The sequence below is a fragment of the Dendropsophus ebraccatus genome, chromosome 4 (assembly GCF_027789765.1).
Source record: "Dendropsophus ebraccatus isolate aDenEbr1 chromosome 4, aDenEbr1.pat, whole genome shotgun sequence".
Taxonomy (NCBI): Eukaryota; Metazoa; Chordata; class Amphibia; order Anura; family Hylidae; genus Dendropsophus; species Dendropsophus ebraccatus.
In genome coordinates this window covers 108,188,079-108,212,472 of record NC_091457.1, presented here as the reverse complement: position 1 = coordinate 108,212,472, position 24,394 = coordinate 108,188,079, and the positions used below count along the sequence as shown (strand labels likewise).

Below are 24,394 nucleotides of genomic sequence, written 5' to 3'. Positions count from 1 at the left end.
ACCAGTTTATTTGAAGAAAAAAATGTTGGGGTTTCCCTTTAATTTTGCGGCCATGAAATTTCACTCAATGGCACATGACTCCCCCCTTCTGCTCCCCAACTAATCACTGGCCACAGTGGTGCCCATTCTGAAGTAATTTGCTGAGCAGTCTTGAGTGCCCTGGAAGAAATGCCCCTTTAGAGGGGGTTCACACCTATAGGATCTGCAGCAGCATGGCTGTGGAGTCAGAGTCGTGGAGTCTGAGTCGGATCTAGCTTTGGCTGGAGTCGGAGTTGGAAAAAAAATGTTCCGACTCAAGCTTAAAAAAAATCTTTAAAAAATTTTGAATTGAATTTTGATATGAATTTTACAAGTTTTGCTCATGAATATATATTATGAGCAACATTCTCATAAGACACTGGCCGTATTACATAAGGGTGGCCGGGAGATATATCAGTGATAGGACACTGGCCCTATTAGATAAGGGTGGTCATGGAAAAGTTGTCGGTCACTATTTGGCAGTTTTTTTCTGAGCTGGAAGAGTCCATTGTGTGTGTGTGGGGGGGGAGATCTGTGCTGTTCTCTTCCTGGATGCTGGATGACTGTATATGAGCAGCAGTGTCATATGAAGATATCCTGTGTAATTTAGAGGAGGAGGAGAAGACATAAGTAGTGTAGCAGTAACCTCTGGGGGGGGGGGTGCTTGTGCTATGGCTGCAGTAGGCTGTGTGTGTGTGCTATGGCTGCAGTAGGCTGTGTGTGTGTGCTATGGCTGCAGTAGGCTGTGTGTGTGTGCTATGGCTGCAGTAGGCTGTGTGTGTGCTATGACTACAGTAGGCTGTGTGTGTGTACTATGGCTGCAGCAGGCTGTGTGGGTGTGTGTGTATGCTATGGCTGCAGCAGGCTGTGTGTGTGTGCTATTGCGTGCCCCCACAGTGACCTTCTATATAACTGTGTGACCTCTGGTGAATATTTAGTTAGAAACATAGAAGATTGTCAGCAGGAAAAAATCACCTGCTCCATTTATTCCAGTTGTGAGTTGTTCAGGACATGGAGGCTGGAGACTGGCTGCATCCACTGCACACACAGGAGAATCTGCTTTATATACAGTATTCCTTTATTCCCCCATAAGTCGCCCCAGGATCATGTAAGACATTAGGGAAAAGCTGCTGAGCCAGTGTGATAAATAACTCCCCTGGTATATGACTGGCGGCCATTTATGAAGGAGTGGGAGTCTGAGTCGGTCCTGATAAAATTCAGGAGTCTGAGTTGGAGTCGGAGCTGCGGCTTACCGACTCCACAGCCCTGTGCAGCAGATTTGAAGTTGCAGATTCAAAGCAAATCTGCAGCTTCAAATGTGCTGCAGATCCTGCATGTGTGATCCCACCCTTAAAGCTTCTCTTTATGTAACTAGTTTTGTCCCAATGACAACCAACCTAATATAATTAGGTGTTATTACAAACTTGTATATTTCGATTTAGTGAATTTTCCCTTTTTAAAAAGTATTATCTCATTCTTAGTGTTGAAATAGAAGCTGAGATATAGGAAGCTTTCCTCATAAATGCTTTCATCCTCTGTCCCTGCATGTTTTGCCATTGGCGCTAGAGAAGGCTGATCAATTCCATGAATTGAGAAATGGGAGGCCAGACAATTCTCGGTAAAGCACACATGCAGCCTACAAGTGTAGGAAATTGATGTGTATGGGGTGACTATGGCAAGACGTTGCCTTAATTATTCCAGCAGTAAATCCGGCTCCTAGACTGTAATAGTCTGTAACCATCTCATAAGAGTGTTCTCTAAGCTGCGCAAAATTTACTTTTATTATGGTTTCTTATTTGCAATTTAAAATGCAAACACTTACCTTTGAAATTGGAGTTTTCCCCTTTGGTCTAGTTTTTTTAAAAGCTTCGAAAGTGGTTCTGAGAAAGCTGGGTGATAGATAGGTCTGCCATTATAGAGAAGCCACTACTGTAAATTGAACATACATCTATTCTAGATCACAGGTCTCAAACTTGTGGCCCTCCTGCTGTTGCAAAACTACAATCCTCCTCATGCCTGGACAGCCAGAGCTTTGGATGTCACCACACATGAGAATTTTACTTTTGCACCAGCTACAGGACTGTATGTTTTTTGTTTTGTATAATGGTTGAGGATATATATTTTAGTGCTGGCGTTTTGTGATGAAGGGATCCTTCACACAGACATATTGGAGGATAACCATTATGTTTAGCAATTTGTCATGAAGGTTGTATTGTTTAAAGGGAGGGTAATCTTATCCTAACATTTCATTTCCACGCCCTTCTGTCTCCCACGATAAGCTCTATCTTATGTATGTTATTCCCACAATAAATTGAATCCAGTAAAAAGGTTCCAGACAGTTTGGTATTTTGCCATTATTCTTGTTTTCAGTCTAGAACACCAGTTCTGAGATTTATTTGCTGAAAATGATTGATCATGAAATTTCTTGTATCCTCCACATCCCCTGACCCCTAACAGTCCCTCTGATGCCACCTTTAGTTTGCCTTGGAAAATCTTTTAATAGCCTCAACCTTACCCTTATAGGAAGTGGTAATATTTTCTTCTTTTATGGTGCGGCCGCACATTGTGGCTCCAATAAATCTCCTATCTGAGCATGTTATTTTTGTGCCTCATGACCCTGCCTGTAGTGGCAGACTGCCTGACACTGGCACTAAACACATCACATGTATGTATAAAATGTTTCCAGAAGTGGTTTGTTATGTATCCTGTTATTTTGGGTAATTGTGATCATGCAGTCTACTGAAAATCACGTGACCACTTAAAGGCAGTTTCCTACCCCTCCTGTAATATCTTCCTGGCTTCCAGGTGGATATGCTCCCTGTCAAACTAGTTAATGTATTTCATTGTTGTTGCAGGAGTACACACAAACACACACAAAAGGATCATAGAGTCAAACCATGGTGGGAATACGAAGTATAATTTTGCAAAGGCAATCTTGTAATAGGTGGGTCACAGTACACGTTATCAGTTTTGCTTTCCGTACAAATGTCTAACGGTCACCTTTTTATGTCCAGCACTGTATTTACAGTTCACACTTTCCGAGGTACCAAGCTTTTAATATTCCTCCAGGAAAAGGTGCCCATACACACTCACTAGCTGTCAGAAGACTAACCTGCTGTTATCTTACTATAGCGACGAGGATGCTAGTTATCCTACCTACGTTTTCAGTGCCATTTTTATTAGTTTAATATGTAAATTAGGTGATTTGGTGCACTATGGGTAGGGCTACCGTCCTTAGTGCACTGATCAGCCACGCCAACCCATCAGTCTTCGTTCTTAGGCTGGGTTCACACTGCGTTTTTGCAATCGTTTTTTTTCATCCGTTTTTTGCAAAAAACGGATGAAAAAAACTGATGCATTTGTGTGCATCCGTTTTGACCCGTTTTTTCTATTGACTTCCATTGTAAAAAAAAAAACGATCAGTTTTTTTTGACGGACACAAAAACACTACTTTTGTGTCCGTTAAAAAAAACGGCTCCGTTTTGATCCGTTTTTTTTTTTACCATGGAAGTCATTGGAAAAACGGATCAAAATGGATGCACACAAATGCATCCGTTTTTTTCATCCATTTTTTGCAAAAAACGGATGAAAAAAACGGATTGCAAAAACGCAGTGTTAACCCAGCCTTAGTGTCCTCTGTACTATGGGTTAGAAGACTCTAACCTGCTGTTAGTTTCCCTAAGGGATAATCCAGGCAAATTTAAAAAACCATGGAGGGCAGGCGGTGATGGGAACATAAGTTAAGTTATACTTACCCGTCCCAGTGCCACTGCTCAGTCTCCCGCATCTCCCGGTTTCTGCGTTGTGTGTGTCCGGTCAGTGACTGCAGAGGTTTTCTGCCTTGGTTACTGATTGGATAAGGGGGCATTTCTGAGCTGTGTTACAGGAGTGGTAGATGCAAGAGACCAGTGGGTGACCATGAGTGGCGGAACTGTGCTTTAGGAGTGTTAGGAGAGGTAAGTATCACTTGATTATGTTACCACAACCCCCCTGCACTGCCTGGTTTTTGAAGTTTGCCCGGAGCACCCTTTAAAGTGAAGGGGTGTATACACTTCTGCTGGAGTGTTTATGTAGCCCTCCACTTTATTGTTGGAAGCACAGATATTAGTGCCTCACAAACTGCGCGGTTGGTTGATGAATGACTGACTCCTTGCTTATCTGTCTGCCAATAACTGTCTTTTACATGTGGCAGATATTCGCCTAACTAAAATTCACTCGCCACTTATTGTCCCACACACATTACTAAAGGCCATATTACGCATAGCGATTATCGTTTAATGATTCGCTGTAACGGTTGATAACTAGTGATTTTGTAGGTTTTGGAGGTTATTACATTCACCGATTAATGTTATTAAAGATCGTTTTTACACCGTTATATGGTCGCTAATAGTTCCTCAGGACGACCCACACAACATGTTTTATCTGCAAAAGACCAATAACACAAAAAGGTATGCGAACTACCAACAATTTTTCAACATGTTGATGAACAATTTTTTATTTGATCTTTGGGTGGTATTACACAGACAGATAATCACTCATTTTGATTGTTAAAGCGAACTTTTAAAAGATGATCATTGCGTGCCTTAATAGATATTGATGACAACTTGGACATTATTAAAAAATGTTTTTCATTGCTTAAATCGCTATCACAACTAATAAATATAAATTCTGCGCAGTGACATATGTATGTAGATTAGCCTTAGCCTCTAAAAACACCAACACACTGTTTTCTAATACTGCTAACATACCGTGCAAACATGACTGCATTAGATTGCCACCACATTGTGTTTCCATATACTAAGTTTATCCCTCTTATTCTTCATACCCAGCTATAGGCCCCAGCTCTGTCCTGGCCCGGTCAATTGTCTTCTATTTTGCTTCAGTTCCAGCAGGATAGTAGATGTAGAGTAGTGAAAAAAAATTATATATATATATATAATGAAAATATGTACCTTCCAGTAAGGAAGCTATACTGCGACTACTCGTAGCCACAAAATCGAACTACTGCCATAGTCCAAAGCAATATTTGCGGATTGCAGCTGCTGTTCAATAGTTAAAATTAATCTTGCAGACCTAGAAAAAGTCAAAGTGTAACCCTGGCCTAACTGCAGAATGGAAAGAATCAGGAGAATTACCTTCTGCCTTATGTGGCCACCTTCTAAATTAAAGAGTCACTGTCGTATTTTTTTTTTTTTTTGCAGAAATCAATAGTCCAGGCGATTTTAAGAAACTTTGTAATTGGGTTTATTAGCCAAATCTGCCATTATCTGCATGTAAAAAGCCTTTTCCGAGGTCCCCCCCTCCTTCCTCTTTTTCATCCACTCTGAAAAATCTGAAAATTGTGACTTGTTGCAGGAGACGTCCCCTGTCTGCTCTAGGGAGAGGGGAGGGGGGAGGAGGAAGGAGGGAGTTAGCCGGCAGCAGAAAGCAGATAACAGAGGATTACAGGCACGGAGCTGGGTGACAGCTGTAATCCGAGCTCAGACAGGTCACTGGTGACTGTCACAGAAGATATCCTGTGAGGGATTTGTAGATTAACTCTTTGTTGTCCTGTTTTGGTCTTTTCTTTAGCTCTCTCCATAGGAGAACAATGAAGACAGGGGGGAGAGCTTCAAACTGCTTTTTCATGATAAAAATGCATTTTTCGGATAATAAACCCAATTACAAAGTTTCTTAAAATCGCCTGGACTATTGATTTCTGCAAAAAAAAAATTCACGACAGTGACACTTTAAGACTGTAGGAGGACAGGTTGAGCTTTTTGCATTATTCGGTCTTTATAAATGCTGATCAGGAGGACATGCCCACTAGTTCTCTGAGGGAGAAGAGGAATGATTGAAAGCTTTTATATATTTGTTTTTCCACTTCTTGATGCGGATCCACTCACAGTTTTGGCCACAAAAGAAAATACAAAAAATGAACTGGAGGTAGTAAAGCTTGGACATTGAATGTTTGATTTGCTCCTCTTCAGCTTTAAATTCATCCAAGTGCAGTGGTGGCCATTGTGCTGCAGGTGGTGCTGCCGTGTCTAAAAAATTTTTTTATACTTCTGTTCTCCACTCCGTTAATGGAAGCACACCTTTTAAACTCCTGGTTGAATAAGGAATAAATGTTTCTGAAATGTAATTGTAAAGCCCATTCTGCTTCCTCCCATCGCTGCGCTTAGTGCCATTATTGTCTGCAGTTACCTAGGAGTAATGTGTTGATTAAATATCCAAAATGAATAGGAACATTTGGAGTGTACGACAGGGTCTGCGATACTTTGCATGCATGCATTGTTTGGCTAATATCTATTTATTTTTCACGGCACTAAGAAGGTTACGCTGTCATATATATGCAGATCTTCCAGTAGTTAATTTCCTCCAAGTTCAGCAGAAAAAAAATTTACATTGTGGAAGTGCCAGGCTTGGTCCTTCCTGCAGAAGACTGGCATGAGCGGAGCCCAGGGGGTGTACTTTTATATGTTGCTTATATCTTGCGTATTCCTTATTAGCACACTTACAGCCGGAGCATCTGAACCTGATGTATTACATTGTGCTGCTGCCAGCTGCCTTTTCACATTGTGTATCACTCAACATAGTTTCATCAGTATTGTACTGTGGGATGCAAAATGTAAAGGGGCTTTCAGTCTTTTAAAGAAATATTTCAGAAGGGTCCCAAAATTTTTAAATACCAAGCAAGTGGTAACTCTGCCCATCCATCCCGCATCCATCCTCCATTCTGGCTCCAGTTGGCACTATTGTCTTGCTTCATATGAGTGCCGCAGCTGATCAGCAGTGTCCGATGTTATGGGCCGTATCTCCAGGGAGCTGACAGAGGCCGGAATGGAGGATCAGTGCAGGATGGGAGGGGTAAGCTACTACTTGCTTGTTATGTTTATATGTTTTAGGCTTAAACAATGTATAGCCCCTTTGTAAGATAACAATGTCTCCACCAGAAGCTTATTACAGGCAGGCTCTACTATTTTTCATTTCATTTTTAGTAGAAGACAAGTCACCGTAACAACAATTTTTTCATTGTGTGCTTTTAAGGTGTTCACCATGTGGGATAAATATCTTAATGTTTTAATAGTGGTCATAACTATACCACTTATTAAGTAACAAAGTTAGGGCTCTATTACACAGGACGATTATCGTGTGAAAAATCATTGTATCGTTTGAACTTAAACGATAATCGTTCTGTGTAATTGCAGGCAACGATCAGAAAATCGTTCGTATGTTTTAGATCTGAACCTAATTATTGTTAATCGCTGTAATTCCACATTCGTTCGCTCAAGTTCCGCATTTGTTCACTAATCATTCAGTGTAATTTCACATTGTTGTTTTGCTGGGATCAGAAGGAATAAATGATCATAGTAACGATCGCAATAACCATCGTTCTGTGTAATATGGTGAACGGTAAACAATCTTGTTTGCAATCATTTATCATTAGTCGTTAATTGTTAAAAATCGCTCTGTGTAATAGGACCCTAAGCTACCCCATCTTAACAGGTTTTTACAGGTGTCTGTTGTAGTATAGAGAAAGTTGCTGCCAGTGTGGAGTAGGCTCGGTTTCTCAGTCTGGCCCATACTCCCACCCAACGGTTTGATGTACAGGAGATGGCAGGATGGAGTAATTTATTGTGTATTCCCTAACTGAACCCTTTTATTGGAGCAGAGAAGGCTGTGTCAGTCAATTTGAGAACAGAAACCGACTGAAATGACTTCTGCCGGCACACTCGTGGTTTTTATGTTCCATATTAACAGATTGAAACCCTTATTGCAGGCAGTCACCCCATTTATGTAATATAAAAGACCTTGTTACACACAGACCACAAGATCTGTGAAAAATCTATCTGTCATGTTGGATGTCAAATGCAGTTTGGTAACAGCTGTAAAGTTCTTTGTGCCAACCAATAGATTTTTCACCCACTAAATAAAAGCTCAGATCACAGATTAAGGCAGAAAGAAGTCCAGCTCCTCAGTTTGTCATTTCAACTTATGATGTGACAACTTTAAAGTACCATCATTTGAAAGACAAGTTGTTAAAAACAAACATGAAATTTCCAGTAGGTGACCATCTCACTGAATATAGAACTACTCGAGAGCTGTCAGAGAACTACCTTATTCTGCAAACTATAATTCTATTATCATTCTTTGTGATTTCCTGCTGGTTCAGTGTCTGCACTAGAGATGAGCGAACCGGGTTCGAGTCGATCCGAACCCGAACGTTCGGTATTTGGTTAGCTGGGGCTGCTGAACTTGGATAAAGCTCTAAGGTTGTCTGGAAAACATGGATACAGCCAATGACTATATCCATGATTTCCACATAGCCTTAGGGCTTTATCCAAGTTCAGCAGCCACCGCTAATCAAATGCCGAAAGTTTGGGTTCCGATCGTCTCAAGCATGCTCGAGGTTCGCTCATCTCTAGTCTGCATAGTAATTAGATGTAGAAATCCCCTTGTCTCTCAGACAGCAATATCTCAAAGATTATGGGTTGTCACGTAGATTGGTGGGCTGGCAGGCTTCTCACAATGTGATAATCAGTCTAAGATTGTAGCTCTTGTATTTTCCCGCTTATGTCAGTGGGATATTATATTTCATCCATCATGCTGTGCAGACAGAAGTTTCACGACTATCTTTTGGCCAGTAGAGAGGCTGACTGCACACACGGCAGGTATACAGTATCTGATTTACCTCTGAGGCTAGGCTTACATGCAGATATTTTTGTCTTTTTGCCCCCCTCCCCCTCATTTAAAAAAAAATAAAATACGGTATATGACTGTCACGCTCCAAGTGTCAGTGTGTGACCCCTGCTCATGACCAGCACAATGCCAGCATCACATTTGGTGCGTACATCAGTCTAAAGATATAGCACCCACAGCAATATTGTAACTTGCTCAGCATGTAGGACACACTTCTCATTCTGACGCCACTGTTTGGCACTGTTCATGAATGCCAGTGCCAGTGTACATAAAGAAACATGCTGCATGTCTTAAAGAAATCTATAGCGACTGACTAGTATATTGACCTATCAGAGTATGCACGAAATATGAAGTTGTCTAATACACAGCCTCCGTCTCATCACTGGTTCAGGCTACTGCCCCTGCCCTCTCCCCGTAGCGCTGCCTCTTCTGATTGGCTGCTGTCTATAAAGCTGCCCATGAATCACTATAATGATTGCCTTTACCACAGCTATTTTACTTAACTCTATACAGGGTTATAAAAGTGTGTAAAAAGGGTCAAAATATGGTACATAATACAGTACATATGTGCTTAACTTTTCAGGTTCTCTTCAATATGATTTTGGTTCACAGTACATGTAGCACCAGCCTTAAAGAACAACTGATTACAGATCCCTAAAACAACGGATAGTGAGAACAGCCCAATAGAAATAAATGGGTCCTAAATTTCAGTAATTGTGGAATGTGTGAATAAGGCCTAAATCTGACCATAACTTATCACAACCTTCGTCCATTTATAAATGCTGCCCACTGCACAGCTCTTTTTATTTTAAGCTTTATAGATTTTAGTTTTTATACTTGTGCCCTGGATGAACAGTGGTGGACGCCAATTGTACATAGGGGAGTGCTGCACCCCAGGGCTCTGTGGTCAGCACTAGTTTTGACTGGAGTTAGATTTAACTTTCATTAAAAGTTTACAAATGTTAATCAAAAATAACAAAATGTGCAATGCAATAAAGCGCTTTGTGTGTATCCTAAAGTTTCTAGAGATGTTACCTATGTGGTTACTGCTGTATCACCGAAACCAAGTAAGGCTGCATTCACACGTCTGTATATTTTGCGGCCCCAAGGACAGTGAATGGCTATTCTAGATTGTTTCCCCGCCCAGCATCATGCCGACAGCAGGGTAACTATTTGAATCTCTGCGACACTGTAATGACAGAGTCACATGGCTGTTCCATTACAGTGCCGCGGAGCTTCATGCATTTTCCCCGCTGCTGGCATGATGATAATACAACATACCAGGCGGCGAAACAATACAGAACAGCCATTCACTGTCCGTAAGTCCTCAATATCGACGTGTAAAGCTCCTATTTCCTGCTCGCTGCCGCAGCTATTACATGCGTCAGCAGTGAGCGGGTGAGAGCCAGGGGGGCTGCCCATAGATCGTCCAGTCAGCCCATAGAAGATAGCAGCGGTCTGCTGCCGCCGCTCCTATTCCGTGGAGGAATGGTAGCAGACTGTTGCTATCCTGGTCGTTTGTTTTTCAACATGTTGAAAAACAAACAACAGCAAAGACTAGCCAACATCATTTATAATAATCGTTGGCTTCAATTACACCAGACTATTATCGGCCGCAACGGCCAACTATAACCGATAATTGTTTAGTGTAATAGGGCCTTAAATGCAGCCCTACTATAGATAGAGAGGTTGTTTGCTGCTCCCAGAACAGTTGGCCTAGGTCAGAGCATATCCATGAAGGAGGGGTGGTTTTGACTGGAAGCTCATGAGTTTCTGTTAGCCCCATTAAGATGATAAAAATAATTGCAGAAACAAATTTTCCGTGTCTCATCATTTCCAATAGGATGATTTAAATAGTTATTAAGGATATTCGATTTTTGTCGGTCAGTCCTGCTTTATATGTGGCACCTGGAATAGAATCTGCCATAGAAGTTACAGGACCAGACCAGGCTATACATTTATAATACATTCATTTAAAAGTTAGCATTAAATGTAATGTATTCTACTTAGATTTGTGCAGTGTTTCTATATCCAGCATGTACCCGGCATTATAATGCTATTTCTGGTGGATTCACAGGAAAAGCAGCGACTGTCACTTTTATTTTTCGCCACCATTACTTTTAGAATGATTTCCTCCGCTGGATCAGTCTGTGGCCGGTAGATAGATTTTGAGGAAAATGCATTTGTGTTCCAGAAAAGCTCCTCTTGCTTTTACAATTATTCAGCGACGTTGCCAAGCACACATTCTTTATTTTTTATTTTTTTCCTAGCCAAGTTTTTAGCTTGTTTTTATAAAAAAATTCTAATCCTTTCTTAATAGATAAATCTGTTAAGTTCTGAAATAAAATAGAAGTCTACTTATTCATAAATAGCTTCTATTTTACATCTCTTTTCAAGTTGCAGCCTGCAGTTCAATAAATAGGTTTTCATTCTACTATGTTTGTGCGTGTGTGTGTGTGTGTGTGTGTGTGTGTGTGTGTATATAAGTCAGACAACAGGAAATCAGCTTGGAGCTTTTGCCATTTATTAGGAGATGTTACTGCAAAATGTTTCCATTGGTGCTGTAGCAGTAACGCTATTCTATTGCCTATATAAATGCTCTGGTGGTCAACTGTTATTTCCCAACAGCATGGCCTTCTCACCCACCTGATTTCACCCTGTGTGACTTCTGGCTTTGGAGTATTACGATATCTGCCCCCCTTGGCGACCAGGGGTTGCACTGTTACACTTAAACCTTTCTGCCATGGAGCCCCATGATGTATCTATTACTATTCACCTACTCACGGCACCTAAAACCAAAATAGCGCAGAAATGGGGGAGTATGAGCTTACCCTTCCTGACAGATTATAAATGCAGTTCAGTTCGCCCTGACTACTCACCTCTTAGCCGCAGCTAAGACGCTTATTCTGTTGAAGTGGAGACAGAAGCAACCACCGACACCGCAGGAATGGTATCAGAAAGTAAATCAGATATGCAAATTTGAAGAGCTAGTGAGTTGGGCCAATAGGACCCATGGCAAATACCTTAAACTGTGGCAGCCTTGGTTGGAATCCAAATATTATACGCAACTTACACTCCTACAGCCTACTCCTCCCCCTAGCCCGACCATGCCCTCAACCTCTGTACAATCTGGAGCCTCCGGATAGCCGCTCCTTTCACATATGTGAGTCTGTGTGCCTGAGTTTCTTTAAATGTTTTCAGACCTTTTCATTGTCCAGGTACTAGTATGATTGATAATATGAAGGATCCCTTGATCATTCTGTATTATGGTGCGTTTACACAGAGATTTATCTGACGGATTTTTGAAGCCAAAGCCAGGAATGGATTAGAAAAGAGGAGAAATCTTAGTGTTTCCTTTATGATCTGTTCTTTGTTCATAGTCTATTCCTGGTTTTGGCTTCAAAGATCTGTCAGATAAATCTGTCTGTGTAAACGCACTATTAGAGTCAGTTAAATTGTGAGTTTATTGATTGTACGAGAATGACGTTTTCTTGCTTGTATTGTTTAAGATGAATACTTTAAATGCCATTGCTGTACCTTGTTCATTTTGGAAAATGGGTTACATTTTTTTTAAACAAAAAATACGTGTTAAAAAATAAAATAAAAGTTTTTGGTTTTTTTTATGGAGCAGAGAAGTATAGGATATGCCATCACTTGCCGATCAGTAGACAACTCCCGGGACACACAACTGTACTAGACAGAAGAGGTTGCAGCCCTACTTGATCTCAGCAGCATGTCCCCTTCAGTCTCTTCTTGTACAGCCGCGCTCCTGGCCTGGATACTTATGTATATTAATAACATTTTCTAGTAATATACCGCAACATTATATGATAGGAATAACCCTTAATTATGTCATTTAGTGTTTGTAAGAATCTGAAATTATGTTGTAGAGAGAAATAATTTTATGCAGGAGTCTTAGCATCTGAAATGTCAGTATTTTCTTCCTATCTTAAGCCCAATTTATTCTATTTTGTTTCAGTTCACTTCAAAAGCGGAAACCTATGGCCAAAGTGGTGTACAATCTCCTGTCAGAACGGGACTTAAGGAAGAGGTTAAAGGAGGTTGGGTTGTCTACCCATGGGTCCAAGCAGCAGATGATCAGAAGGCACCAGGAGTTTGTGCACATGTATAATGCACAGTGCGACTCATTACAGCCCAAATCAGGTACAGCTATTTCTTATGTGTTCAACTGTCAACAATAAGTGTATTAACCCCGGACATGAAGGGAGAAGGAGTGAAACCAATCATGGACCTGAACCTCCTTCCCATCAAAATTATCCTTCAGTGCTGTATGTACACAGGGGACTTGTCCTCTGCGAAAGGTTTGAAAGAGCTGGTCAGACTCTGTAATCGTATCCCTGTCCGAAATTATTACTGTTCACTGCATTTGCCACATTACAATTACATTGAAGCTACATTCTTGACAATCTTTGTACTTATGTTCATGCTTAACTCTTCTTCAGGTGGATTCTATGTGGGTGCTAATCGGCAGCTTAATCTACAGTATGCTAAGCTGCAATTCTGTAGATCTGAGTATATGCCTCAGGTTTCTACCAAGTAGATGTCATAGCAAAGATTTCCTAGCTCTTAATCTCCATGCAGAGAAAACCTCCCCACCGAAATCTTAGCTGGTTGCGTTCCGATAGCCAGACATGCTTTTATTAACTGAAGCCCCTTTTAAAGCGATGCAAAGCTGAATTTACAATTCTGGTGGTCTTCTTTGTACTTGCGAACTGAAATGGAAGTTGCACAATTACAATTATAGTAGTGCTCAGCTCTATGTCTGAGATGCGCTGTCTGTCTCATTACATCTAAGAGACTAAGGGCCCTATTACATGGAGCGATGGTATGACAAATCAGGCTGATTCAGCAGATTATCGCTTTGTGAAATGGAGACAGCAATCAGCCAATGACAACGATTCTTGGCTGATTGTGTCTTTAGGTCCTGACATAAAACCCTGTCTGAAGCCCGGCGCGCTGCTGAGATGAGTCCAACTCCCGTAGAGAATGAATGAAGCCGTCATTCTTTATGGACGTCAGACTCATCTCAGCAGCGCACGCTGGGCTTCAGACGGGAATATCTCTGTCCCGGGACCAGCTCCAGGAACAGGACTTGACGAGATGGGGTAAGTATCCAGGGCTCTAGCGGGGGGTCGGGCAGCCTTCATCCTTGGGGGGTTCCTTTTAAAGAAAAAAATAAAGTGTTTATGTTAGCGCTCCCCACTCCCTGGGGTCCTCCGTACTTCTTTTTGCACTTGCCAGTACAACTTCAGAGATGGTTTCTGTAGTGACAGGTTGCTCAGCCATTCACTGGCCTGCAGGGTACCACCACAGCTAATTATTGGCTGAGCGGCCTGTCACTTCAGAGACCAACTGAGTTGTACTGGCAAGTGCGGGGAGAAGTAAGGAAGAAACCAGGGAGTGTGGAGCGCTAAGCGTTTACGCTTTATTTATGCTTATTTTTAAAGCACAGACTGCACAGACATCACAAACTATGATGTTGCTGCGCGATGGTCGAGCCTTGTAATAGTAAGCGAGCGCTGTTCTAGCAGATTGGCGTTTGTTTATAGTTGTGACTGAGCCTTGTAATACGGCCCTAATGCTCCGGTGAAAAGTGTTTTTTTTTCCAGTAATTCAAACACATTATAAAGTTATATAACTTTGTAATATGCTTCAATTGCCTATCTGCCCCTCTTACCTATTTTTTCACCCCTCATTCTCACCTAATGACTGTTGACTCCAGGCTTTTCTGTAACAGCCATTTTGTGACAATGACATCATCAAGAGGGAGGTGGGTCTAAGCCCTGTTAGGCCAACCTCTCTTTATCAGATGACTCAGATTGCTCAGCTCTGATTGGCTAAGGAAGCTGTAAGCCATCCAACAGTTTTACAGAGTCAGTTAGACATTACAGGAGACAAAGTGCATCATGGGAAAGCACAAACCAGGAAGCAAAGAAAAAATAAAGCCACCAATTGGAGCTTCAGTTCATTTTTTGTCAGCGCCAGAGTTGTCCTTTAAAACTTTGTTTCCACATCTCCTATGTGTTAACCAACAGCCGTGTGATGTTGCAGATAATCCTGTCAGCATTGTTCTGCTATTGGTTAAAAATGGGTACTTTGTTTCGGTCGTGTTCACAGCGTATTCGGAACGCAAATGTGGAGATGCATCTAATCTAGGTTACGACTTAGTGTTTTTATTACTCCTCAGTTCCTGCTGTCTCCATCAGTTTGGTTCACAGTGGGAATCCCTATACCTACGGCTGAATGTGGAGCTCCTGATTTGGAGGCAGAAAACATGGTCTCCTTATCACAAGCCAATCATTTCTGAACAGATCTTCCCAGTCTCTACAGTGTGGTATTTCCTTATAGAGGAGATAATCAAACTGTCTAAGGCTGGGTTCACACTATGTATGGCAGCGGCCTTTTTTGTGACATGGCCGTGTCACAGAACGGCTGCTGTCAGTGAAGTTCACACCGGCTGGTACGGCAGTACTGGCCGGGTGAACTTCTTTTCTTTTGAATTGGAATGTGGGCACATATGGGGCACCATAGCCAACAATATAAAGTGGGCACTGTCCTTTTTTTGTGCGGCAGCAAGAAATCCCGGCTGGAGTATATACAAAGTGTGCCGCACATCAATGCAATGTATTTTTTTTTAATTTAATAACTGCCGGTGTTGCAATCTGCTACAACGGCCGTTATTAAATGAACAAAAAATGTTGTGTGAACTTAGCCTACAAGTCATATTCACTTTTTTTAGTAGTTTTTTTCGGTAAAGCTATGGTAGCAGTAAGGACACCTTATTGTAATAAAACAAGCGTGTATGGTTTACACTGAAATATTTGTATGCGCTTTCTGTTTTATAATATTTCACTGTCTGTGGTTTAAATAAAAGTTAGCCAGTAGCAGGATTTTTTTCCCCTCTTACTAACGGCAAAGATGTTTTTATTTTTTGGGTTTGATCTCTGATCCCAGAAGACCATATGTGGTCCTTGGTTAAAACCAGATCCTTTTAATGACATCTGTGACTCATTCCGTGGTCAGGAGACCCATGCCCTGTCTTACTCAGGTCACCTCACTGTCACAGCACCCCCTCCCCCTAAGCTTCCCGACTTTCCATTACCGATCACTGAGATCATTTGTTAGCGACTTGGTTGCTGGACATGGTAACAATTTATAAACTAATACATTAGAGGCTTTTTTTTCCCATGTGAAAGTTTTCTTTCCGGACGCAGGTTTTCTTCAGGGCTTGTCTCAAAAGGCAAGATAATAAGAAATACTTTTGTTTAAAAATCCCTACTTTCAGGCTTTTCTTGTTATTTTTGCATTTATCATCCAGATCTTTGTGTTCTGTTAGCAACAACCAAAAAGAAAAATAAAGTTTTGTTGAGGTTCATCTTAGGCTATGGTCACATGTCCGTGATTTCTGTCTGCAATTAGAGACCCATTCATGTTCAGACACCTGTAGGTTTTACAGGGCACAAGCAAGTAATAGTGACAAGACCTAGTACAGCCCGATATTGCCAACGAATGGGTCTGGCTACTGATACAGACAGCCTGGCAGGTGTGTGAATTTAGCCAGACCCCCTGTTACACATTTGGATTTTAGTTAAATCACCATGTTTTCTTTCTTTTTGTTTTTTTGCATCCAAAATAGGTAAAAAAAATATTACAAGTTATGGAGGGGGTAGCTGTTTGAGCATATTTCATCAATAGATCTCTATGTGCATATTCCATTATTATTGATTGGTTGTAAATAAATCTCACTATGTGTTTATATTTAGTGGCATTGCAATATTTAGGAGTATCAGAAATTCTTTGATCCAAATCTCTTAGTATGTCTGTTACCATTACTAGGGAACAGTCTGTTTGTACATCAGATGTAGTAAAATGCATCTGTATGTTGTGGTGACAACATGCAGCATAAGAGATTGAAGTCTGTGATGACAGATTGGAAAAAGTTACATTTGTCATCTGTTTTGTTAAGAGCCGTTCATCTACTTGAATGGATGACAACCCAATATGTACCCAGCCAAAAGTTCTGTTCTGCATTGTTCTGTCAGATTTGATGGAGGGGAAAAAGCGACGGCATGCAGTGCTATTTTTCCTGTCTTAAAGTGACTGTACCACCAGGCCCAGGCTGAAGCACTGGAGGCGGGCCGACCCACCCTTAGTGGGAGGAAACCCTAGCCCCTCTATGATAGGGTTCCATTGATTCTAATGGAGTCACGTCATGGAGGGATGAGGGTTTCTTCCCACTAAGTGTGGGTCGGCCCGCCTCCAGTGCTTCAGCCTGGGCCTGGTGGTACAGTCACTTTATAAAGGGACATTGCTACAGAATCCAATAGCTCCCATAATAAGTCAGTGGGGTCTGTTAGACACTGTTGTATGTTGTTGAATGGGTCTGGCACTGCTGTTATGGTTTTCATTGTAATGGGAGCCATGATGACTATCAAAAGAGCTGTCTTCTCCAATAGGTTTACTGGCATCTTATAAAATTGTGTGGAGGGATTAGATAGGGCTTATGGACAAAGACTGGTGGAAGCATTTACATGCTCTGAACCCTTTTTTGGAAAAACAGGCTTGTTTCTATTTTTCTTTGGATATGTTTGAATAAACCACGCTAGAAAATGCTGCAGTCACGTCCTTTGACACTATCCGCAACCAAGGGCAATTTTCAACCTCCTGCAATTGCTATACTAACCCCTGAGGTCTACATTTCATCTCATGGCCTTGTCGCCGGGTGGTTTGTCCTCTATGACTCTCAGCCATAAGTGCAGAACTTTTCAATTCCTCACACGGATCTTCTTGTAGAAGTTAAAAGGCAGTTTTATTTAGATCTGTTCCTGCGGGAAACCAGCACCAACTTATTACTTTGTATGATTGTGTTACTGCTTAGGAGAAACATTTTATTATGCGAGCACAGTAGTAATGTATTTAGGCGGTAAGAAAACAAAGCATTTGGCCATGCGTTTAGCCTAATCTGTTTAGTCACATCCAATAAAATTGCAATCGCTCTGCACTGTAACATCATTGCAAGCGGATTGAAAGAGAGGAGTATTTTCATACTACACAACAGAAAGGCAGAAGAGCTTAAAGGGAATGTGCCATAAGAAAATCACCTATTTAAGTAATTTATGTGTTACACATGTTTTTTAGGAAATTTTCGGCAACTTTTTTTTTTTAACCCCTTCAAGACAGAGCCCTTTGATGCACAAAAGTCCTGGTCAAATTAACACAATGTTCCTCCCCTCCTAAGAGCCATAGTGCTTTTATTTTTCCACCTACAGGGCTCGTTGGGGTGTCATTTTTTGCGCCATGATCTCTAATTTTTATTATCATATTGGTTTAATTGGATTAATTTTTTTGTGATATATAATTTAATAATTTTAAAAAATCAGCAATCCTGGTTTTTTTTGTTTCTGTTTACGCCGTCCACCGTGTGGGAACAATAATGTTATATTTTAATAGATCAGACAATTCCGCCCGCTACGATATGTAATATGTTTATTTATATTTCTATAATGGGCAAGGGGGTCTTTTAAAATTTTATTGGGAGGGGGTTTATAGGGGGATTTTTAATACTTTTCAAAACTTTTTTTATTCCACTTTTTTTTTTTTTTTTTTTTGACACTTGTATTTACTATAAAATATGCAATCATTAGATTGCATATACTGGTTTATGCTATGCCATAGCATAGGATAGCATAGATCAGTGTTATCAGCGATCTATGTATAGAGCCTGCCTGAGAGCAGACTAAGAAGCTTACCCCTGCCTGTCGGCACATGTGATCAGGACCCCCGCAGGTCCCGATTACTTAATGACTGATGCTTGATCTGTCACTGAGCACCTTAAACGCTGTGATCGCTGTAGATTGCGGCGTTTAACCCCTTAACGATATAGGGCGTATATTTACGCCCTGATGCCGTTAAGGACGTTCAGAGCGGGGCCGTGCGGCGACCCCGCACTGAACCGCGGCGGTCCCGGGTGCCGCTTGTAGCCCGGGACCGCAGGTATTAGCGGGCAAGGTCCGATCGCCGTGCCTGCTAATACAGTAATCAGATGCAGCTGTCAAACATGACAGCTGCATCTGATTACTGGATGCAGCGTCATCTCTAGTGTCTAGTGGGGAGATCGCTCCTCCGGGATGTTATCCCGGAGGAGCGATCTCTGTAACTGAAGCCGGCCGGGGACCGCTCCAAGATGGCACCGTCCCCGACTCGGCACTCGTTTACTTCCGGCTGCTGCAGCCGGAAGTAAACGAGTGCCTATCTCATGGATCTCTGCAGCATATCTATGCTGCAGAGATCTCAATGAGAGATCAAAGCACTTATACTAGAAGTCCCCCAGGGGGGCTTCTAGTATAAGTGTAAAAGTAAAAAAAAAAGTATTGTTATTAGTAAAAATAATAATAAAAGTCTGAATCACCCCCCTTTTCCCAGGTTATAAATAAAAGTAAATAAATAAACAAACATGTTTGCTATCGCCGCGTGCGTAATCGCCTGAACTATTAATTAATCACATTCCTGATCTCGCACAGTAAACGGCGTCAGCGCAAAAAAATCCCAAAGTGCAAAATTGCGCATTTTTGGTCGCATCAAATCCAGAAAAATTGTAATAAAAAGCTATCAAAAAGTCGTATATGCGCAATCAAGGTACCGATAGAAAGATCACATCATGGCGCAAAAAATTACACGTCATACAGCCCCATAGACCAAAGGATAAAAGCGTTATAAGACTGGGAATGGAGCGATTTTAAGTGACGTATATTTGTTGACAATGGTTTGAATTTTTTACAGGCCATCAGATACAATAAAAGTTATACATGTTATATATCGTTTTAATCATAACGACTTGAGGAACATATATAACAAGTCAGTTTTACCCCAGGGCGAATATTCCCCAAATAAACAAAATGCGTTTTTTTTTTTTCAATTTCACCACACATTTATTTTTTTTCTGGATTCGCAGTGTACTTTATGCAAAAATTCAGCCTGTCATTGCAAAGTACAATTAGTGACGCAAAAAATAAGGGCTCATATGGGTTTCTAAGTGGAAAAATGCAAGTGCTATGGCCTTCTAAGCACAAGGAGGAAAAAACGAAAACGCAAAAATCGAAATTGGCTCTGTCCTTAAGGGGTTAATGAGTCAGCTGCGGGATTGCAGCTGACTCTCATTACTTCCGGCCCTGGAGCGGGATCGCTATCTCTGCAGCGATCTTGCTCTCATAAAGCCCCTGTCAGTGTAGGAATGTATATATACATTCCTACTGCACAGGGTATTGGCAGTAGGAACGTATATATACAGATTACTCACGGGAAGGGGTTAATGTTCCATGTTACTATCTTGTAGTTTTTAGTTTCACCACTACGGACTGTATTTTATGGCCTAAGCTAGTCTGTAAACAAGCACTGATCTGTATGATGGACTATCATTTACAGAGCCTTCACAAGGTGTTGGATTGTTCATGCGGCCCTTTCCTTCAGCCGTACATCTTTCATTACTGAGGCTGTGGTGGGACAGCACACTGGCTGAGTGGGATGCAAGAGAAGCAGGCAGGAGCATGGGCAGGTAATGTACTAGCGGTGGGTTAAAGGGGTTATCCAGCCCTACAAAACATGGCCACTTTTCCCCCTACTCTTGTCTCCAGTTCAGGTGCGGTTTACAATAATGCTCCATTTACTTCAATGGAACTGAGTTCTAAACCTCACCCAATCTGGAGAGAAGTGAGGGGGAAAAGTGGCCATATTTTTGTAGCGCTGGATAACCCCTTTAAGTGGGCAAGGGCTACATTCTTGCAAAGGGATGAAAAGCCAATACGAGAATATAGATTTATAGGAAATGACACAACAGAACATCACAGTGGATTTTGCTGCGGAACTCACAGCGTGAAATCTGCTGCGATGGGGTACCTGTGAAACTGGCCTTAAGTAGAATAAAATGTTAACCAGGGAAGTATTAGCTGAGAAGGTTTAGATTGTTTAGCCACATGATTTTATTGGAGGCCACTATTACTATGTGCGACTAAAGCACACCTGTGAGTCCTGGCTTCTTGGTGAGCTGCATTGCATTTATTTTTATGTTTTTAGAGAAAATATTGCAGTCAGCAATCAGGCTTAAAAGTCCTAAATACCACAGGAAACTATTGTCAGTTACTGCTTGACACATGTGCAAGTGTGCACTTTTTTATTTCTTTCTTTCATACTTTTTTTGTGTGCTTTTTTTATTTCCTCATAAAACTGTACATGCTTTAAAATGTGCTCCGTGTAGTCACATTTAGATTAGGTTTGGCACATCGAAATCCCAGTGTTTACACTTTGGTGTGCATCTTACATACAGTCCGCTTTTGTTTTCATTTGTATATCACGAACCTAAGCCCTTTTACATGGCCCAGTGCATTTGCTGCAAACTTTGCAGAGCAAAAAGCCTCCATTGTGCATACTATTAACTTCATCATTCTCAGCCCCAAATTCCTGTTTTTTACACAGAAGTGTGCGTGGCCAACTAGTGATGCTTTAAATGCCCACACAAAAGATGTGATCCTTTAACGATCCTTGTATCATTCGTGCAGCCGTGGAAACTGACAGCACAGATATGCTGTATCTTCAGGCCGCCTTCAGAATGACTTTCAGCCGAAGCCAGAAGATACAGCAGCCGCCTAGAACGGGAGAGCCTAATGCCGCATCAAGGTGTAAAGTGTACACTGCTTGTGCTGTGGAAACTGATAGCATGGATATATACATGTTAATCTGTGCTGTCAGTTTCCCTTTGTTGTATTTGGCCAAACATAACCCTGTATAATAATAATTATTTAAATAGCGCCAACAGATTCAGCAGTGCTTATCTGTTTATACAGAAAGATTGGTGATATAGTTAAAGCAGGTTTAAAAGACGCGATCAGCTTTTACGCAGGCCGATTATTAGCTCAAGGAGCATTTCCAGCAACGATCCTGGACGATAATCGGCTTGTATAAAAGAAGGCTGTAAATGTGAAGGCTGTAAAATTGTGTTAAGAGGTGAATATTTACTTTAACCTATCCTCCCTAGTGTAAGCAGCATGTATGCTTCCCTGTGTTCAGTCAATTAATCTGATATTAGTGATAAGATCTTCTCTTCTGCTTTTAATACTAATTAAAAGTATATGATAAGTGCTAGTTCCCTGGCCAGATAATGACACACAGATGGATGCAGCTGTTTCCAGGCTGCACACTTACATCTCCCTAATTAGCTGTCTACAGCGCTCGCTCATTCTCTCTTCTCCAGGCTTGCCTTTGTTTCTCTCCCAGTCAGTATATCTTGCTGTAATGTTGTTGTTTGCGTTATACCATGCCTTGTATTCCAGTCACATCCGGTTACAGCTTTTCATGTACCATGGAGAACCTTACATTTAATGACTGCCTCTTGCTGATTCATTGGCACACACACTGCAGTGGTTGGCCAACATTAACCAATCACAGCTCAGCTTTTATATCTTAAGATCTGATAAAATGCTGAGATTTCTTCCTATGGACAGATCACTCCTGATTTTGTCTTGGACAGTTTGAGATTTCTGGACCATTGTCTGTAGTGAACTGGCCTAACATTCAGGTTTGTTCAAACCCAAACACTTATCATTTGACTCCTACTGCCTGGAGAAGTCAGGTGCAGCCTTAGGGAGTCCTGGAAAACATGGAGGCTGTATCCATCAGGGCTGTGGAGTCTGTAAGCCGCAGCTCCGACTCAGACTCCAACTCTGACTCCTGAATTTTATCAGGACCGACTCCGACTCCTGCTCCTTTGTAAATGGCCAGTCATATACCAGGGGAGTTATTTATCACACTTGCTCAGCTGCTTCTCCCTAATGTCCTACATGATCCTGGGGCGACTTCTGAGGGAAAGATATAAAGAAGATTCTCCTGTGGATGCAGCCAGTCTCCAGCCTCCTGGTCCTGAACTACTCACAACTAGACTAGATGGAGCAGGTGGTCTTTTCCTGCTGACAATCTTTTATGTTTCTAACTAAATATTCACCATACACAAAGAAACACTGCCAACAATGCCAGATACCTGTAATATAGAGGTCAGCCATAGTTATATAGAGGGGGTCACACATAGTGATATAGAGGGGTTACCGTGGGTGTGGGGGCTTGCCATAGCGCACACGCACACACACACAGCCTGCTGCAGCCATAGCCTACATACACAGCCTGCTGCAGCCATAGCGCGCACACACAAACACAGCCTGCTTCAGCCATAGCGCGCGCACACACACACACAGCCTGCTGCAGCCATAGCATAACACATACAGCTTGCTGCAGCCATAGCATAACACATACAGCTTGCTGCAGCAATAGTGCGCGCACGCACGCACTCACACACCCACCCTGCTACAGCCATAGCGCACACACACACACACAGCCTGCTGCAGCCATAGCGCGCGCACATACACACGCACACACATACACCTGCAGCCATAGAACACTAAAGAAAAACACCACATTGAGGACAGAGGTTACTGCTACACTACTCATGTCTCCTCCTCCTCCTCTATATTACACAGGATATCTTCATATTACACTGCTGCTCATATACAGTCATCCAGCATCCAGGAAGAGAACAGCACAGATCTCCCCCCACACAATGGGCTCTTCCAGCTCAGAAACAAACTGCCAAATAGTGACCCACATCTTTTCCCCCGACCACCCTTATCCAATAGGGCCAGTGTCCTATTAGAATGTTGCTCATAATATATATAGATGCAAAACGTATAAAATGAATATGAAAACCCAATTTTAAATAGTTTTTAAGTTTTTTTTTTAAGTTGAAGTCTGAGTCCGACTCTGACTCCAGCCAAAACTAGTTCCGACTCAAACTCCACAGCCCTGGTATCCATGTTTTTCAGGCAGCCTATGGGCCGCATCTGACTTCTGCAGGCAGTTGGAGTCAAATGCTGAGCATCAGGGTTTAGACAAACACAAACGTTCTGCAATTTGCTCATCACTAGTTGTCTGTATAATAAACCTGTGCTATATTGTAAGTGGTGGTTCCATTAGATGTTTGTATAGTTGTTTTACCTGCCTATAGTTATCTGCCTAGGACACCAAAATACCTTGTCCTGGACATTACAGACTAGGGGCACTGTACCTGAGTGGGGACACTAAATGCTGTATAGCACGGCTTTACAATTGTCCAGCCAAAGCCTCAAGGAATGTGGATATTACCTTTTGTACCACTCCTCTATGAGCTGCACCAGCATGGAGGTCCTTTTACATACATACTAATCATTTGGACGGTGAGCTTCTTACTAGAGTGCAAGAGGCAGTGGTAGAAGTGGATAAGACAAGTTTAGAAGGGGGACTTTCAAAGCATGCTACAGAACCTATGCCTAATCTAGCTCCTGCCCTGTGTATCCTATAAAACTCTCCTAAGTATATTTACACAGGAGCAAAGGCATTTGTTACACTATTGCTATCTAGCTTTTTCTATTCTTAAATATATTGTAACCAGCTGTTACCAATGTCTGTCCCAGAGATAAATATACTGTATACTGACAAGCAGTATGGGGGAAAGCTGGGTCAAGATCCTGCATGTACAGTTAAGACCTCACAGGAGCTGGGACAGATGTGTGAAAATTGTGGCCCACCACATTTCTTGTGTTGTCAACATATTGTTAGCATAGGTGAATTAGTATGCTTATGGTTCTCTAAAGATTGT

At 41.7% G+C, this 24,394-nt stretch overlaps 1 protein-coding gene across 2 annotated transcripts in view; it reads left to right on the top strand.

Annotated features, from left to right (window-relative positions):
* The window catches only part of RAD18 (RAD18 E3 ubiquitin protein ligase), a 305,725-nt gene that overhangs the window by 89,658 nt on the left and 191,673 nt on the right, over positions 1 to 24,394 (top strand). For both annotated transcript variants that reach the window (XM_069968715.1, XM_069968716.1), the window contains one exon: positions 12,680 to 12,864. In XM_069968715.1, coding sequence (XP_069824816.1) covers positions 12,680 to 12,864 — 185 coding nt within the window. The remainder of the gene's footprint in view (positions 1 to 12,679; positions 12,865 to 24,394) is intronic.